The sequence below is a fragment of the Anopheles funestus genome, chromosome 3RL (genome assembly GCF_943734845.2).
Source record: "Anopheles funestus chromosome 3RL, idAnoFuneDA-416_04, whole genome shotgun sequence".
Taxonomy (NCBI): Eukaryota; Metazoa; Arthropoda; class Insecta; order Diptera; family Culicidae; genus Anopheles; species Anopheles funestus.
In genome coordinates, this window is record NC_064599.1 from 9466064 (window position 1) to 9483354 (window position 17291).

The 17291-nt window shown below is 46.8% G+C and overlaps 3 protein-coding genes across 10 annotated transcripts in view; all 3 read right to left on the reverse strand.

Annotated features, from left to right (window-relative positions):
* The window catches only part of LOC125768631 (hippocampus abundant transcript 1 protein), a 30294-nt gene extending 25075 nt beyond the window's left edge, over positions 1-5219 (reverse strand). For 6 of the 8 annotated variants that reach the window (XR_007418928.1, XR_007418926.1, XR_007418927.1 and 3 more), the window contains exon 1: positions 3894-5219. Coding sequence is in view for 1 of the 8 variants with exons in the window: in XM_049436585.1 (XP_049292542.1) it covers positions 3894-3974 (81 nt within the window). In the remaining 7 variants the exon portion in view is untranslated. The remainder of the gene's footprint in view (positions 1-3893) is intronic. The other 2 variants (XM_049436585.1, XM_049436586.1) reach the window with 1 other exon arrangement.
* Positions 5220-14217: 8998 nt separating this feature from the next.
* On the reverse strand, positions 14218-15477 carry LOC125771340 (uncharacterized). The gene is made up of 2 exons (XM_049441879.1): positions 14939-15477; positions 14218-14878 (listed from the first exon to the last, which is right to left on the reverse strand). Exons 1-2 carry the CDS (start codon positions 15151-15153, stop codon positions 14359-14361), a joined length of 735 nt encoding a protein of 244 aa, XP_049297836.1. The 5' UTR covers positions 15154-15477; the 3' UTR covers positions 14218-14358.
* A 37-nt stretch (positions 15478-15514) lies between these two features.
* On the reverse strand, positions 15515-17290 carry LOC125771307 (ribosomal L1 domain-containing protein CG13096-like). Its single transcript, XM_049441825.1, has 2 exons — positions 16525-17290; positions 15515-16459 (listed from the first exon to the last, which is right to left on the reverse strand). The coding sequence occupies exons 1-2, from the start codon at positions 17193-17195 to the stop codon at positions 15559-15561; spliced, it is 1572 nt and encodes a 523-aa protein (XP_049297782.1). The 5' UTR covers positions 17196-17290; the 3' UTR covers positions 15515-15558.
* Position 17291: the final 1 nt, after the last annotated feature.

Sequence of the window (17291 nt, forward strand, 5' to 3'; positions counted from 1 at the left end):
AGTTTTATTCTTTTATTTGCGTTCATCCCCTTAGGTGTTTAAAAGAAATGTTTTTAAAATAACTGTTTTTCTACTAACTTTCAAATGCCAATTATACTCTTCATCTCCAGTGCTTCTAGGAAAGTTGTAGCTTAGCCAATTTGTAATTCGAGTGAACTCAATCAATTAGTAATATTTACGTTGAAAACTTGAATACGTAACGCACTGCATAGGAACACCCTCTGGTGAAACTTTTATCTGATTTGCATACTACAAATGAATGAACATACTTATTCCATCCATAAGAATCAACGCCCACATGCACCAATTATGATAAAGAACAAGATTTATTAAAGCTGTGACAAAATCAATAATTGGTCAATTTGGTACAGCAGCGATAGAGCCAGAAAAATGACTAATCGCTGTACGACGATTCAATCAACCAGCTACAAAGCGATTTTTGCGATTATACCGCAAACATCCAACGGTCCAACGAGGTAGAAAACGAGATAAATCCAACAATTTGCCAGTTATCGCACAGACGGGGGCCTGGGTTTAACGTTACCTTTTACTAAAGAGGGAACAAATTATTGCATTGAGTAATACGGCCCCATATCCATCGGCCCATCGTGACAGGGCACAACAAGATGTACTCGTTGTTGGGCGCCTTCTTCTTTTTTTATTTCGCCGGGCACCCAACTTACTGATAACGATATCGAAGTTGATAATTGAAATTGCAAGCGAAAAGGGTGAACAAAACAAATACCAATCCATTTCCATTTCGCAACATAACCCGATACGGGCACGATCGAACGGTGTTAATCAAAAGCACATGTATGCAGCAATCCCAAACGTTCGTGCGACTTTCCCATCTGATCACCCGATCGGGATATTGCAAAATGAAAAGCAAAACAAAATGTATCCCTCTCCTCACAAATAGGTCAAACGGGTGCTGTGTTGTTAAAAATCCATTTGCTTGCTTCCGGGATCAGGCTTTTCGCAACGGGCGACTGGTGCAATTGATGTGATTGATGTGCAGGATTGATATGCCAAATCGATTTCACAGGATGTTTTGCCATACAACTGCTGTGGCACCATTTACTGAGAGCAAGAAAGAGAGGAAGTGAAAACATGGTTGACCTTTTGCAATTTTCAATCTTCGAAAATAAAAAAGTGTTCTGCTTTATGCTTTGCATCGCATCATGTGCAGATAATTATCTTGTAAATTAGTTGCAGTAATGCATTTCTGAGTACCCTTCAAAATAGCAGAGCAGGGCAGAGTGAGTGGAATCAATTAAAAATTGTAGCATGAGATGCAGATTGATTCTTACTATACTGCTGAGGACTTCGTATTCATTCCTAACTTAATTGCCATTTTCTTTTGATGTTTGGAATTGCAATATTGCTTTTAATGAAATCGTTCACCTGTTTATAGCGGATTTAGACTTTGTTGATAATTTTAAATGTTTAGTTTAAGCTTTTGTTAACAAAAAATGGGTCCATTCAGAATTAAGGACAAAAATTCTTGATAATAAAATATTACAGATAAATAACCACAAAAGGACATCATGTGCTTCTTGTAAATAATTACAAACCATGTAAAAAAAATCCATTGTTAGTATAAGAAAAGGATGAATCCCTCGAAGGCATCATTTCATCTCGTGAGCATAGGAAGAATATTAAAAAAAACCCCGTGCGGGGGAAAAAAACTATAAAAAATGGGTCACATTTGGTCGAAAGACTGTAAAAGAAGCAAACAACATAACCGCACTTGCCGAAGCAAAGATTCGTACCGTACAGTAACGGATGGTGAATTTACGTAATTCTCAAAACGAAACGAAAAAAAGGACTGCACACAAACAGACCACACTGTCCATCTGTGAAAACAGTTTCTTTTTGTTTGTTTGTTACTTGGACAGGGTAAGCTCTGATGGGTTAATACAGCAACAGTGCCGAATGCTATTTCCAGACCAATTCGCCGCGGAAGATTCCTTTAGCAATATGGTGTCGTCTTTTGGTGGTGATGTGTGGCGAGAAGCATAAAATGCGGTTCGAATGTTTGTTTTCGTTTCATAAGACAAACCATAGTGGGCAGATATTTCACAATAAGCGTTTGTTCTAAAAAGAAAATATAAATTATCAATTGCATCAACATAAGAAGAAAAAACAACACATACAGCTGTACAAAAGTAATGTAAACCAAAATGTCAACAATGCAATCGTCAACCGACTTGGAATGGTGAGAGAAATGAAGCAAAACGCTACCCACCCATTCGGTAAGCAAACGTGAACACTGACCTACACGACTTTAATCGCGAAACCGGATTCTCTAGATCCCAAAAAAAGGCTTGCGAATCAAAACAACAAAACCAGATCAGTGCAAAAAACCACTCGAAATGCAAACTTGACAGAAGATAAGGAGTAATAATATTGTTTTTAAATCTGATCCTTTAATGGGTAATTTAAGCGTTTATTACTCAAAACACACGCAACAACAAGTTCGGACACTTTTCGCAACCCGGTTTAGATTTAGAGGCAAAACCAGGGCAGGGTCATGACATGTTTTGTCGGAGGAAGGGAGAGCGATAATGCACTATCATTACGAACCTCCGGTTTTTTGCTCTGGGCGTTCCAGCCCGGCAGCTCAATATCACGGTCAAGTTCATGTACGCGTCCTCTACACCTCTACAGCCACTGTGCCTTTGCCGATCATCTCGTGGGTTGACCACCGGATCCATCGATTCAGCTGATCAGCTGTACGTACAACATGCAACCCTCCCCACAAGGGAGACACAAGTCTGGTGGAGGAAGGTGCCAAGTAGAAAGTAACTCAAGACACAAGTTTATGAACGTGTTTTTGCTACACCTCTGTTCACGTCTATTTCATTCTCTTTGTACTATCTCCAGATACGCTTTTGGGTTGCTTTGTGGATGGAGATTTTTTGATTTTTTTTTTTTTTGGGAAAGTAATCGTCCACCGATACCGAACCGCGACCTCATGCATGTTCCAGCCTGTTTGCTGTAGCAGATCGAAGAAGGGTGAAGATGTGTGTGTAAAAACCGGTTCCGAAAAAAAGCATTACCACCACCGTTGTATTCATTGTCAAGTCCGAGACGCATCGAATCGGATCGAGCCAAAGATCATCAGCGTGATCGCGATACATCAATTAAGCGTCTCTCTAGCCTCTTTGGTTTATGGATGGCTTGGAGCAATTAATGGTAGATATATTGTACTTTTATTTCTACCGTTTGCAACTACTAAAAGAATCAAAATTCTAATAGCAAAGAGAAAGAGAGAAACTATACCTTCCAAGCTGCTGATGGTCGCTTGAGTGAAATTTCGCACAGTATTCCTAAAAAAACGCACTAATCCCACAACGAGCCTTCCCGGTGGACAGTTTCTCTTTCTTTTCAAGGTGAACCTAACCGTTGTTGGGTATTTTCTTTACTTGTTTGTTTTTCTTCTCCGCCTCGCGCCATCGCAACAGATTGGGCGGTTTTCGCGTTCATGCAAATTACATTAGTGTACGCTTACGTACCGTAGCACAAAACTGTCTTCGGCGGTGTCTCACGTACCTCACACGTAGACACCGATTGCTACCATTTGCGAGGTGAAACACCAGTGCCAGGGGTGGCATTATTAAAGCACACGCATCCACAATCCGACCAATTGTTTTTTTTTGTGTGCTAGTATTAATTTGATTGTACATTCCGGAAGGCCGGTAAAAGAAGATTGATACAACCAGCCAGAGGGGGAACCAGTACCATAAAGTCGCGGCTTCGATCGATGAAAGAGTAGAAACTGTTGCATAGTTGTTTGGCAGAATTATTTCTTGAGTACCCGCCGACCCTTAAACGGAACAAACACCCGAGCAAACATTAGTAGCAATGGTCAATTACAATAATCATCTTACCGTTATCACGCCGTCCTTGATGATGGCCGTCTTACGGCTACGCAGCACCATGATGGGTTTTCTTAACGATTTTTTCGTCATGTTTGATTTCCCCGCACCGTACGGTGGCCAGCTCCGTCCCCGTTCAACGTCGGATCGGTCTGCCGTCGCCGCGTCGTCCTCCTCTTCCTCCTCCTCCTCGGCCACGAGCAACCGTATCCTGTCGCGCCCAATCGTGGAAACCGAAATGTCAAAGCACACACGTACTCAAAACTGTCGATATGTGTGGCCGTGGGCCGGTGGAGCGTGGATGCGGCCACGAACGGAGGATGACGATATGATAATGGCACCTGTGTCGCGAGCACCTGTGTAATCAACACGCACACACACACACTCAACCACACTAGCGAATTCTCGTTTCCTGCCGCGTGTTTCGTGTGAATTAATATCGACGCGGCGGTTCTTCTCGCAACACCCCGGATATGATGAACCGGAGCGCGTTCTAAGCGCTAAAATAGCGGTCTCTTCTCAACGGGTTGTGACCGAACGCGTTTCCTACCCTGGATGTACGCCGTGTCTATTGGTTGACGGTAGCTCGTAGCGGTTTTTCGGCATTACAGATCCGCTGATCCGGAACGCAGAATGGTTCACCCACCGACGGTTTCACTATTCGTAGCGCTGTGGCATTTTCCTGATGCTTTTTTTCCCTTTTCCACCCACCTAGCTAGACACCACGCACGCACACACACACAGAGTAGACGTTGTTGAAGTTTTCACCACTTGAACGGCCACCGGACAATCGTGAACATAAAACCAGGCAGTAGCTAATCCGTCATAAACCACTCATTGTCGTAGCATTCCTAAAAACGAAATCACGATGCTGTTTTGCGCGGCAGCACCGTGCACTTCTAGAAAATACGTCACCAAGGAAGAACACGCAACAGTGGCCACAACACAGCTACCACTTACAAGCCCCGTGGCCTGTTGTTCTTTCGTACGCGATATTAATTTCCTCCAACTATGGGGTGTTTGTGTATGATGTATTGTTTCACTTGCGAGTCACTTCTTCCTGTACCGTCCGCGTGCTTGTGGTCGTGACTGTACGTGTGCGGAGCCTATAGGAAAGCATCCGACACAAGCACCGAATCTCGTTTACCTTCGGCGCGTGCAAATACCTTCTTTTTTGCCAGTTGCCCACATATTTTGCTCTCTACTCGTTGGATATTTTATTTGTTCGTGCAAGTGATGCACGTACTTCAGCACAGCGTTGGGGTTTTTTGCCTCTCGCTGTCCCGTTCTAGCTAACCGCGGTACGACGGCTCGAGTGCAAAGGAATGATGATTCACGGCGCTTGACGATTCGTCCGCACAAATGTCACGCCGTTGGACATTTTTGTGACATTTGGGAAAATAAATTTTTAACTTTTTGCAGGTGAAACTTGACAAAATAAACTTTAATTTTTTTTCTAAAATATTGATGTTATAAATGCAAGCAAATAACTAGAGAAAAAGTAATCGAAAGTAATCAAAATATATAAAAAAATTCCATTTCATTGAATGCAACGACCACTGTAGAAGACTTTTTGAATGTTTGACGTTTATTACCGATATTCGAATGAAACTTTTCACGATGCCAATTTGCGTATACCTAGTTCAAATTTTATAAATTTTCTGTTCTTTATTTGTTGACTTGCTGTTTAACGCTACAGTAATGTGTCAAGTAAACAAGTTTCGGCCATTTGTGGCTTACTAGATATATTTAAACAAAAAGACGCTTGCGAACAGCCGACCGGAGCAGACGTGTTTACACTTTGCTCTCGCCTTGGTATTGGAGTTCTACAAAGCTTTTTCTACCTTTGGCGTGCCTCTGGTAGAAATTAGTGGAGTGCTCACAGCAGGTGTTACATCAGCGACTTGGAAGTGGAATATTGTGCTTGTGTGTGTGTGATCGTGCTAACAACAGTGAAGTGGTGTCGCGTTCCGAATTACTCTGTGATTGGATGTGGCTGTGCTTTATGTGTTGTGTTTTGTGATCCCTACGAGCGCGAATTCTTTTTTAATAAAGTGTTCTCTGTGACACGAGTGTTAGCTTGTGATTCCAGTGAAAATCTGCCCCTTTTGTTTATTAATTTATTCATTGATCCAATTAAGTTGCCTTCTGCGACAAATTGCCAACGGGTTCTTGTAAATTATATCCAGTTCTCTCTTCTCTTCTTTCTCACTAATTTCCAACGGCATTCTAATCGCCTTCTGCGTTAAGTGGATCATTTTAAATTTGGATCAAATTAAGTTGCCTTCTGCGACAATTTTACCGACTAGTGAAATTGAGAACATTCGTGAAAGTGTCTGGTGCGCGAAGAACCTTCAGTGGCGCGTGCGTGTGCGACTAAGTGCAAACAAGTGCAAGTGGGAGGCGTCCGCGTCTGTTGATTGCCGTATTTTTTTGAGTTATTGTCTTCCACGATAATTCACGGATATTCTACAGGCGGCGTTGACGCCCCAAGTTGGTGAAGCCCTCTGCCAAACCAGTCCCGCTTTAGTGAGTGCCAGTGTATTGATTCAACGGATAATTAAGATCAATTGGGAGGTGACCGCGTCTGTGGGTAATCGTTTTGATTTGTTGTCTTCTACAATAAATACGCGGATTTCCGACGGACGGCGTCGACGCCACAAATTGGTGCGGCCCTCTGCCAAAACCAGTCCCAACTTAATTGTCCTAGTGCTTGTGCGTGCGTGTGGGTGTGCTCCAGAGATTGATCCTCAAGCGACGAAGCATCCCACAAGTGCCAGCGCAGATTCAAACCGGCATGTCCTAGACATTTAAGATAGCAGAAATTTTAATTCATAAATTATTCCCAACACTCAATAACATTAACCATAAATCCGTTAAAACCTTGCCTACCCAAGTACAAATCCCCTGTCCCCATTTTAAAAATCGCTAGGAAAACCCACAAGAATTTCAAAAGTCCAGAGCAAAAACCCATTCACAAACACACAACATTTAGCCCTAACCCATATTAAAATAGCATACACGGACCAAACCCACACTTCCCTACGCTCAAAATATTTTTCTCCTTTGCACCTGCCACACCCTCCTAAAATAATATTTAACAAAACATACTAAACCCCTTTCCCACGCGCAAGGTAGTTTCTCCCCCCTCGCCAAACTACGTACGCACTTGCTACCTTGTACCCGTAACGGGGGAAATCCCACCAGCCAGCATCCTCTGCTTATTCACCATTCACTATTGCACCTGCCACACCCTCTAAAATAATAATCAACTGTACGCACTAAACCCCCTTTCCATGCGCAAGGTAGTTTTCTTCCCGCTCGGTAGTTTATTCCCACGTACACACTTGCTACCTCCTACCCGTAACGGAAAAAACCCCATCAACTAGCATCCCTTGCTTATTCTCCCATCCGTAGCTCCCATCCGTCACTTCTCTCTCTTACACCCAAATAACCAACTCACCACTCACCCAACAATTAGTTCACTTACTAATTCATTCATTTAAATCTCAAACTAGGAGTTCCGTTCCGACACAATATCTCCTAAATTAAGCCTTAACTTATTAATTCTTTTACCATCACATCAACATAAAAACTAATCCCTGAATAATTTTCTCCCTGGAAATAATCAATCTTCACTCAAAGTATTCTAATAAATAAATAACAATATATTAGGTTTCCGTAGACAAATCCAAATCCCCTTCAAAATACCCTACTGTACACTCTAGAATTAAAATTTCCGAATATTAAACCAGTTTCGATTTACGACCTGAACCTACCAAATCCGAAAATACTACTATTTATATATATTTTCTTCTGCATATCCACAACATTTTTTCTCTCTCACGTTTAGCACAAATTAAATAATACTATTAATTTATAATCTCCCCCCCCCCCCCCACATTATAAACAAGACTACACTCTCCTTCTTTTACTACAATTGCAGCTCTAATTCTCCTATTTTCTTACAGTCAAAATTCTCACACCCATCCCATATATCCGTTAAACCCACAAGGCAATACTACACTCTCCTCCTCTCTTATACTTTCAGCCAAAATCCTCATCCCCTCATAACTAATTTACCAAATCCCCTTCCACTTGTTAACAATACTACACTTTTCCTCTTCTCTATCTCTTATCAGTGCTAATTCTTTTCTTATTCATAAAAAATCCTTAAATTCCTCCCCTCTATCAAACAATACTACACTCTCCCTCTCTTCTTATATTTCCAGAAAATTGCTTAACCTACCCCCCCCCCCCCCCCCCGTTATTAACAATACTACACTCTCCTTCTTCTCTTTTATTTCAGGAAAAACCTCTTAATTCAACCCTCCTCCCCCCAAAAAAAAAAAGCAACACTACACTTTCCCTCTGTTCTTATAATTTCAGATAGAACCCCTCCTACCCAATTAAACAATACTACACTCTCCTTCCTCTCTTCTCTTCCAGGGAAAAACCTTTCACTTTTATCCATATCCTCCAAAAAAGGCAATACTACACTTTCCCTCTGCTCTTATATTTCCAGGTAAAAAAACTTCATCTGCTTCCACTATGGCCCCAATGACGCGCAGTACCTCCAGGTCGCAACTGACCGCATCGCCCAAGCGACTCTCGGGACCGGCCCGGGTGACCTCCAGAGGACGGGCCTCCCTAAGCACGGCGACCCCGTTGATGTCAACCAGACAAGAGGCCCTACTCACTCGCCGGATGACACTAGGCTCCTCGCCGGCCGTGCCAACCCTTCCATCAGCGGAAGCTTCCGCACCTTTGAAAAGCACTTCGAAGGTTGGACTGGGCCTGGCAAAGCGGTCGACGTTGCAGCCGGTCATCGAGGGGAGTGCTGGACCACTGGTTACATCTACGGCTGGGCGCAGCTTGGAGGACTTCCTGGAACGGTACCCCGTTGGCAACAGTCCCGCGAATGATTTAGAGCGGGCAATGGCGATACTGACTGGCTTAATCCGTGACATACGGGACGGACAGAAGACAAAAGGACTCCCCACTATGCCAAAAGACTGGGCACTCAAATTCAGGACTACCTTGAATTTGATTGCCGATACAGACGACAAAAAAAAGACGGGAAATCAAGACAAAACAACAATGACGGACGTTCCCGAATCACCGCCACGTGCAGTGGACGAACTACCGGAACTCATTGTGACACCGGTTGAGCGGCAGTCCACGGGTAATGTAGGTGAAGTGGCCAGGTCTTCACTCGTGGAGGCCCAGCCTGCACCCCAGTCTCCCAGAAAACAGCTGTCTCCCGGTCCGACCAAAGAGGAGGTGGAAGAGCTGATGCACACGACGGAATTGATCTTGGAGGCCAACAACAAGCTTCTGCTTAAGTTGAACGCTGTAAAACAGTGGACACAGGAACAAACACAAGCACAAACACAGATAAACCAAACATCAGACAACCCAAACAGCAAAGACACCACACAAACAGACAAACCAACAAACACACAGGACACCCAAACAAACAACCCCTCGACCCACACAAACAAAATGACAAAAACACCAAAAGACACAAACACCAAAACACAAACAAACAAAAAGACCGAAACCACACAAAACTCTGAAACAGACATCCCCACGACCACGGACACACCCTTGACCCTCTCAAACGATGAGACAAGCAACATAACAGATAAACACACAGACACACAGACAGCCAAAAAGACAAAGAAACGCAAACGCAGACAAAACAAGAGCAAGACTACGGGCAACAGACAGGACCAGGACAAGTCTCAAGAACCGGCACCCGAATGGACAAAAGTTCTGAGCAAACAGGCCAAGCGACGGGCACGGAGGAAGCAGCGGAAGCAGGAAACAGTGGCGCTTGACGCGAACCAGCATCAGCAGCGGCAGCAACCGGAGCATCAGCAACAACCAAAACAACCGAAGCAGCGCGCGCATCGCGTCCCAGATGCGTTGGAGTTGGAAACAACGAACAACACAACACAGGACGAGATGATGCGCATCCTCAAGGAAAAGCTGGGGGATGATCGGCAGAAAGTGGAGCGTGTAAGGATGAATTTCCAGGGGAATATTCTTCTGGAACTGTCCTGCAAGAGCCACGACGAGACGCTTGAGATGTGGCGGAAAGTGTCCGAAGCACTGGAGGGCAAAGCGAAAGCCCGACCACGGACCCCCACAACTCGCCTCACCTGCACGAACATTCCACCAAGCTGCACCAACGAGGAAATTGCAACGGACCTAAGCACAGCCCTGGGAGTTACGATCTACGCGGACCAGATCAGTACCGTTAAATCCAATTACGGAACGCTGGTCGCATTTTTCGGATGCCCAGAGGTGGCAGTAACGGACGACGTGCTACTAAAACAGCATGTTGTCGGATTCAGCCAGTGCTGCCGGTTCAAGAAGGTTGAGGTGAAGCGCCAATGCTATCGGTGCTACGAGTTTGGCCACATTGCCACTCACTGCCGTGGGAAGGATCGGTCAAGCAAGTGTCATCGATGTGCGGAGACTAAGCACTCAGGACCGTGCACCAAGGAACGGAAATGCCTCGTCTGCAAGGGCCCGGAAGCAATCGGGCACTCGTTCGGACAGCGCAACTGCCGCCAAGTAGGAGAAGGGGTAAAAAACCGGCCTCGTCATGATTAATGTCCTTCAACAGAACCTTAATCACAGCCAGCTGGCCCAGGACATGCTGATGCAGACTGCTCGGAACGAAGGCTGCGACATAGTGTTGATCGCCGATCCATATCGGATTCCGGAGAACAACGGTAACTGGGTCGCGGATCCGACGGGCAGAGTTGCAGCAGTATCGACAGGAAGATACCCTATCCAACGCATAATCGAGAATCGGCGGGATTACTTCGTCGTGGTCGAAATGCGTGGTATCGTTTTCTGCTCCGTGTATCTACCTCCTGTGGGGTCCGATTTGTCAGTGGAGGATTATCGACGCAAATGGACCGAAATTGCGTCGGTGATTCCGCGGAATCGGGACACCGTGATCGGCGGGGACGTCAACGCCTGGTCAGGAGCGTGGGGGATGGAACGCAGACACAACGATGGAGAACGAGTTCATAGGGGAGCAGTGGTGATGGATGCTATGGCATCACTTGAGCTAGTCTTGTTGAACCGGGGCAACCGGCCAACCTGGAGCAACAACAGTGGCCGTAGTTCCATTATCGACGTTTCCTTCTGCAGCTCGTCTCTTCTGGGGGAAAATAACTGGCGAGTCTGCGACGAAAATCCAAGTGACCACAATACCATCAAGTTTGCGGTCGGGAGGACGACGACGCAGCGTAACCTGGGACGCAGTGCACAGCAGGCTTCGGAGAGCAGATGGGCAACCCGGTATTTCAACAAGGACTTGTTCGTTGAAATATTGGGGTCACTGGACATCTACAACCGCACCCTCTTGGCGGACGAGTTGACAGAGGCAATGTCAACCGCCTGCGACGCGACGATGCCGAGATTGCCAGCAGCACGGGGAGGACGACGATCGGTGTACTGGTGGAATAACGAGATTTCCCAGTTACGTCGCACTTACATCGGGATGCGGAGAAGACTCAGGCGAGCCCGAACGGAAGAGCAGCGACAGGATCGCCGTCCGGCGTACACAGCAGCGAGAGCAGCACTGGAGCAAGCGGTCAAGCGGAGCAAGAAGGAGCAGGGCGATCAACTTCCGGAACAGCTGGGGCCCCACGGATTCGGGCCAGGCTACAAAATCCGGAGGCAGATGTGGCAAGGAGCCCGAGTACCGATGGAACGGGATCCAGCCAAGCTGCAGCACATCGTCGGCGAACTTTTTCCGGTGCAACCGCCCATGGAATGGCCCACGGCAACAGGATTGACGGACGAGGACACGGCACGGGATGCCGTTACCGAGGACGAGCTGGTGAGCATTGCAAAATCGCTCAATCCCCAGCGTGCCCCAGGAGACGACAACATTCCGAACGTGGCCTTGATTGCGGCGATGACGGCGTTTCCACGCGTCTTCATGAGAACGTTCCAGCATTACATCGATTCCGGCCACTTCCCCGTCGAATGGAAGAGGCAACGGCTAGTGCTGTTCTCGAAGGCCGGGAAACCACCCGGAGAATCATCGTCGTACCGGCCAATCTGCCTGCTGAGTGTTCTGGGAAAAGTATTGGAGCGACTCATACAGCGCAGACTTACGGAGCATCTGGATGCAACGGGCGGTCTCGCTGATGCCCAATACGGATTCAGGAAAGGACGCTCAACCATGGATGCCATCAACAGGGTGATTGCCAACGGAAGGGTTGCGCTCGACAAGAAGCGCAGGGGCGATCGACTGTGTGCGATGGTGACAATCGACGTGAAGAACGCCTTCAACACGGCCAACTGGACAGCGATCGGAGCAGCTCTGCAGCGAAGGAACACGCCACCGTACCTCCAGGCGTTGCTGCGGAACTACTTCACGAATCGCACGCTCCACTACGAAACGGATGAAGGAATGGTCTCGTTACCAGTATCGGCAGGTGTCCCGCAGGGTTCGGTTCTAGGACCAACACTGTGGAATGTTATGTACGATGACCTTCTTCGTTTGGAGCTGTTCGGAAAGCGTGCGGACATTATAGGGTTTGCTGATGATGTGGCGTTCACCCTTATAGGGAGGGACCCGCAGGAAATCAGCAACCTTGCTACGAGGAATCTGGAGATGATCGAGCGTTGGATGGATGGAGTGGGATTGAAGCTGGCCCATCAAAAGACCGGCTACATGATCTTCTGCACTCATCACAACCCGCAGGTAGGTCAACTACGTGCGGGGGGACACACGATCGTATCCACGGAATCGCTCAAGTACCTGGGGGTCGAGCTCTGCCGCAAACAGCACCACGGTCGGCATTTGGAGAAGGTTTGCAGCAAGGCATCACGTATCACGAATGTCTTGACCGCTCTGATGCCGAATAAGTGTGGCCCAAAAAGCAGCAGAAGGAGACCCTTGGTTAACGTTGGGAATAGCATTGTCCGTTACGCGGCACCATCGTGGGGACGGACGCTTCTTCAGAAGGACGTTCACCGGACCACGGTTCAGAGGACGCACCGCACAGGAGTTCTTCGAGTGGCCAGTGCCTTCCAAACGGTCTCCTACGATGCCGCTTGCGTGGTCGCAAGCACTATCCCGTTAGTCCTTCTCCTAGAGGAGGACATCCGCTGCCACGACGAAAAGGTAGCGAGGGGAAGTCCAGGACCAGACATACGAAAGCGGCAAAGGGAAGAGACCATGGGACGCTGGCAACAACAATGGACAGCCGGAGCGGGGCAGCCGAGATCGCCGGGGATGAAGACGAGGAGAATTATCCCGGACATTATGTCCTGGGTAAATCGCAAGCACGGAGAAATTGATTTTTATCTCTCTCAACTCTTTACAGGGCATGGGTTTCTCCGGAGCTACTTCGTCGAAAAAGGCATCCTCGACGGCTCGCCAAACTGCCCGGTGTGTGAACACCAAGTGGAAGATGTCGACCACGTAATGTTCCACTGTCCACGGTTTGCTCGAACCCAACACGAGATGCAGCAGCAGAGCCACACCCGCTTGACGATAGAAAATCTTGCAGCGGAAATGTGTGCCAACAGCAACACATGGGAAGCAGTCCGGACCGCCGCAAGGACCATCTTCAGAAACCTCCAAGTGAGATGGAATGAGGAAAGTCCACCTACGGCCAGACGGAGACGACAACAACGCCGGCGGAACACGGAACAAACGGGACAGCAACAGCTACCGCCGTAACCGCACCAAAGGATGACGACAACGGAAGCAGCAGCAGCAGCAACGAGTAACCAGAGCAGCAGCAGGAGCTAGACCCCACCGGAAGTAGCGGCTACGGACGGGCGGAATTAAGCAGCAGCAGCGGAAGGAAGGCACGAAGCAGCAGCAGCAGCTGAGACAACTAGGACGGATGACGCAGTAGCAGCATTGGAAAGCAGCAGCGCGTCAACAGGATGGGTGCATCGCACAAACGTTCCTGCATGGAGTACTACGCACATCAAGCGCATCGGCAGGGTTCGGATCAGGTCGAGGAGTGGTTTAGTTAGGGTCCCATCGGCTGCCGGGTCCGCTTCTCGGGCCCAGCGTCACGATGAATCCCACATAACCCATCTCGGAGGGATTGGTTTGTAGCCGCAAGCCGCCCTTCGAGGTGGGTACCTTTTGAAGGTTCCCTCCCCGTTAACAAAAAAAAAAAAAAAAAAAAAAAAAAAAAAAAAAAAAAAAAAAAAGATATATTTAAACACATAGCCGGATAGTTCATCCTTGCTAGGGGCTGACGGTGTGGATGAGATTTTAGACACGGTTCTGTCGTGTGGAATCGGCGCCGTTCATTACGGGGCCACCCCGGTAAGAGTTAACATCTAAGTTTGATATTTTTTTCTAAGGTGCATTCAACTGATTTTGTCGGATATGAGAACTACAGAGATCTATATTGCGTCTTTTTACAACTGTTGAATGATGAAACAATTACGGATAAAACAATTAGACCACCCATCACCAGCGTTTATTTCGTTTCAACAGCAGTTTCAATGCTGTTTTAATCTCTTCCTCAGTCATGTTCTCAAAATCCTCAGCCCGGAAGGGAAAGAAGCGATTATCGTTCCCGTTAGCCATGCCTGCTCCACCGGCATCGATCGTTCCGGGAGTACCAGAATTCGGCTGCTGATCCCCATCATCATCATCATCATCGTCCTCGTCCCCTCTTAACCTGTGACGATTGAGATACTTCCACAGGAATGTTCCGAGCACGAGCGTATTCGCTACGGCAACCGATTTTAATCCCATCAGAATTTTCAACGGGAAAATGAAGGCCTGCAGCAACAGCACAGGAAGCGTCAGTACGGCTAATCCCGCGATCAGATACTTGAGCAGGTGAATGATCGACGTTCCGATACCACTCCAGCTGTGATCGGAAATGCTGATGGACTGCAACGGGGATGGTTCGGGTTTGCACTGTTTTTGCGTCGGTGCTGATTGCGAGGGATGTACAATTTCCCCATAGCCAGGAAATAAACTGCATGTGATACTACACATTAGTTAAAACATCTAAAACACTGACAACTTGAATACGTACTCATCATTTTGCGGATCATCGTAGGTGTAATAACGCACGTTTCGCTTATTTCGTGTATCCTCTCCAACGGGTGCAACGTTGTTCCCTTTGATGGCATCGTAGACCGACGATAGCACCACACGTTTATCTATCACCACCGGAGGAGAATGAGTAACAACACACTTCAGGCATACCAATGCCAAAACAGTTGTGAAAATAAATCGTATCTCTGCCATCAGTCTTCTGTACCGTATTGCACTTACTCGGACGAGATCTCAATCAAGAATAAACCCGCCGATATCCATGCAGTGTGTTTATATAATTTTTCATCTTCCGCCACATAGAGCACCGACCGGAACTAACTAGAAACGAGGTTTCATTCTAAGAGGATTAAAGATTACCGTGGGAAATAGAAGCGGCAACAAGAATAAGCGTTCAAACGAAATCGATCCATTTCCAATTTCTCTTTCAAAGCTTGTCGTCATCGATTAAATGCTTTGCTGGATGTTTTTTTCTTCATTTAATCTCGAAGACGAGTTGCAATCAGTACTTCCGTCGCTGACTGTTTATTCCGCAATCAATAGAACAATATACCGCTTGGGATGGTATCGTGTAACTTTATTGAAAAATAGGAAATCAGATTACTTTACTCGCATCTTCGGACCTCGAACATTACGATGACGATTACCACGAGGAGCACGGCCTTTACGAGGCTGTCGTCGTGGTTCATCATCGTAAGGCAAAAAGTTATTGTCCTCTTCCAGTTCTGAATCGTCCAGCTCAACGTCCGATTCTTTCCCATTGTTTGCCGCACCGTACCGTTTCGGTGTGCGCGCCATCCGTACGACACCATCCTTGGTCACCTCATACTTACCACCGGTGCGCTTCTTCAGTAACTGTTGCTGTTTTTTGATGAACTTTTCGCGCGTACCAGTCACCACCGGCACCGGCACCAAATTGGGATCGACCGTACTGATGTGGATCGGCAACGACTCAGACTTTTCAGTGGCGGTTGCTATGTTAATCGTTTGAATGTTCAACCAACCACCCGGATAGACGGTCTTGAGTTTCTCCAGCAGCGCCATTCCATTCTCAACCGCATGCTCCACCGGCATCCAGTGTGCGGCAAATTTAATTTCCGTCGTTCTTCCCTTGTTTCCCTGTTGGTAAGACTGCATGTACAATGCCTTCTCTATAACTTCCTTGATGTCTGCTTCATTTTCCAGGTTGACACTTATAGGAGTTTTACAACGCCTTGTAAACTGAGACCCCAGGAAGGCGAACACATGGCCACTGATGCGTGCATCGGCCAGGAAACGTTCGTAGCGTTGTGCTAGCTTGCGTTTCATCTCGTACGCACCGTAATCGCGTTTCAGTTGCTGAAACGGAATGATCTGCACCTTGTGGCCAATTTCCAACCCTTTCAGCTTATCCTCCCACTCGTGCAACGTAGGCGTGTAGTCGACACTACGACCGCGGGTCAGATCCTTCACAATCAGACAAATTTCATCCTCTTGACGAAGCATTGAATGGGGATAGGTGCTAGAAGAGACCAAAAGGGATTCACAATGAATCTTCTGTCCAAAAGGCAGAGGTTAATTACTTACATTCGACAAATCCTTAATGGACACCGTGGCACCTTTACGCTAATAATCTGCATACTATACTTCAAATCGTCTCCGAACAGTCTGTTTCCCTTCTCGTCACCCTTTTTGTGGAAGGTTTCGTAAATCTGCTTAAACGCTTCCTTCGAAATCAGCTCTTCCGGTACGAGCGCCAACGTTTCTTCGGTGGATTTCTTCGGTAATTTACCACCTAGTTTTCGTTCCTCCTTCTTTATTTTATTAATCAACTTTGCCGCTTCCTTTTTAGCCTTCTTTGCCTCACTCATTTCAGGCACGGTTTGTTTTTGGTTCGCCGCTGCAGCTTTCTGTTTCTTTTGCTTCTTTGCTGCTTTGGAACGATTCTTCCTCCGGGGTGATTTTTCTTGACCATCTTTCTTCCCAGCGGCAGGTTTCTGTTGTTTAGCTTTTTCTTGACCATCTTTCTTCCCAGCGGCAGGTTTCTGTTGTTTAGCTTTTTCGGGCCGTAGCTTCAAAGAAAATACACGCTTTCCGGGTAGCTTCGCTGAAGCGCCATTGGCAGCCGCAACTTTGGCCGTCGATTGTTTCAATGCTCCCTTTAATTTCTTAGCTTTTTGAATGTCTGTTTTCGTTTTCTTTATCGGCAGCAGTCCTTGCCCGACCAATTTTTCCTTTTTAGCTGCTTTTACCTTCATTTTGCGTGGCACAAATAGCTTTTATTTACTGAAACTAAATCGCACGTGTTGTCCGAACCGCACGATGCGCGTGTTTGACAGCTCTCTGACAAGAGG

Excerpts from the sequence above, each read along its gene's own strand:
- LOC125771340 (XM_049441879.1), bottom strand. The coding sequence starts at position 15,153 with ATGGCAGAGATACGATTTATTTTCACAACTGTTTTGGCATTGGTATGC. Across the intron at positions 14,879-14,938 it reads GATGATCCGCAAAATGATGA|TTTATTTCCTGGCTATGGGG; the intron begins GTACGTATTCAA and ends TATCACATGCAG.
- LOC125771307 (XM_049441825.1), bottom strand. The coding sequence starts at position 17,195 with ATGAAGGTAAAAGCAGCTAAAAAGGAAAAATTGGTCGGGCAAGGACTG. Across the intron at positions 16,460-16,524 it reads CCATTAAGGATTTGTCGAAT|CACCTATCCCCATTCAATGC; the intron begins GTAAGTAATTAA and ends GGTCTCTTCTAG.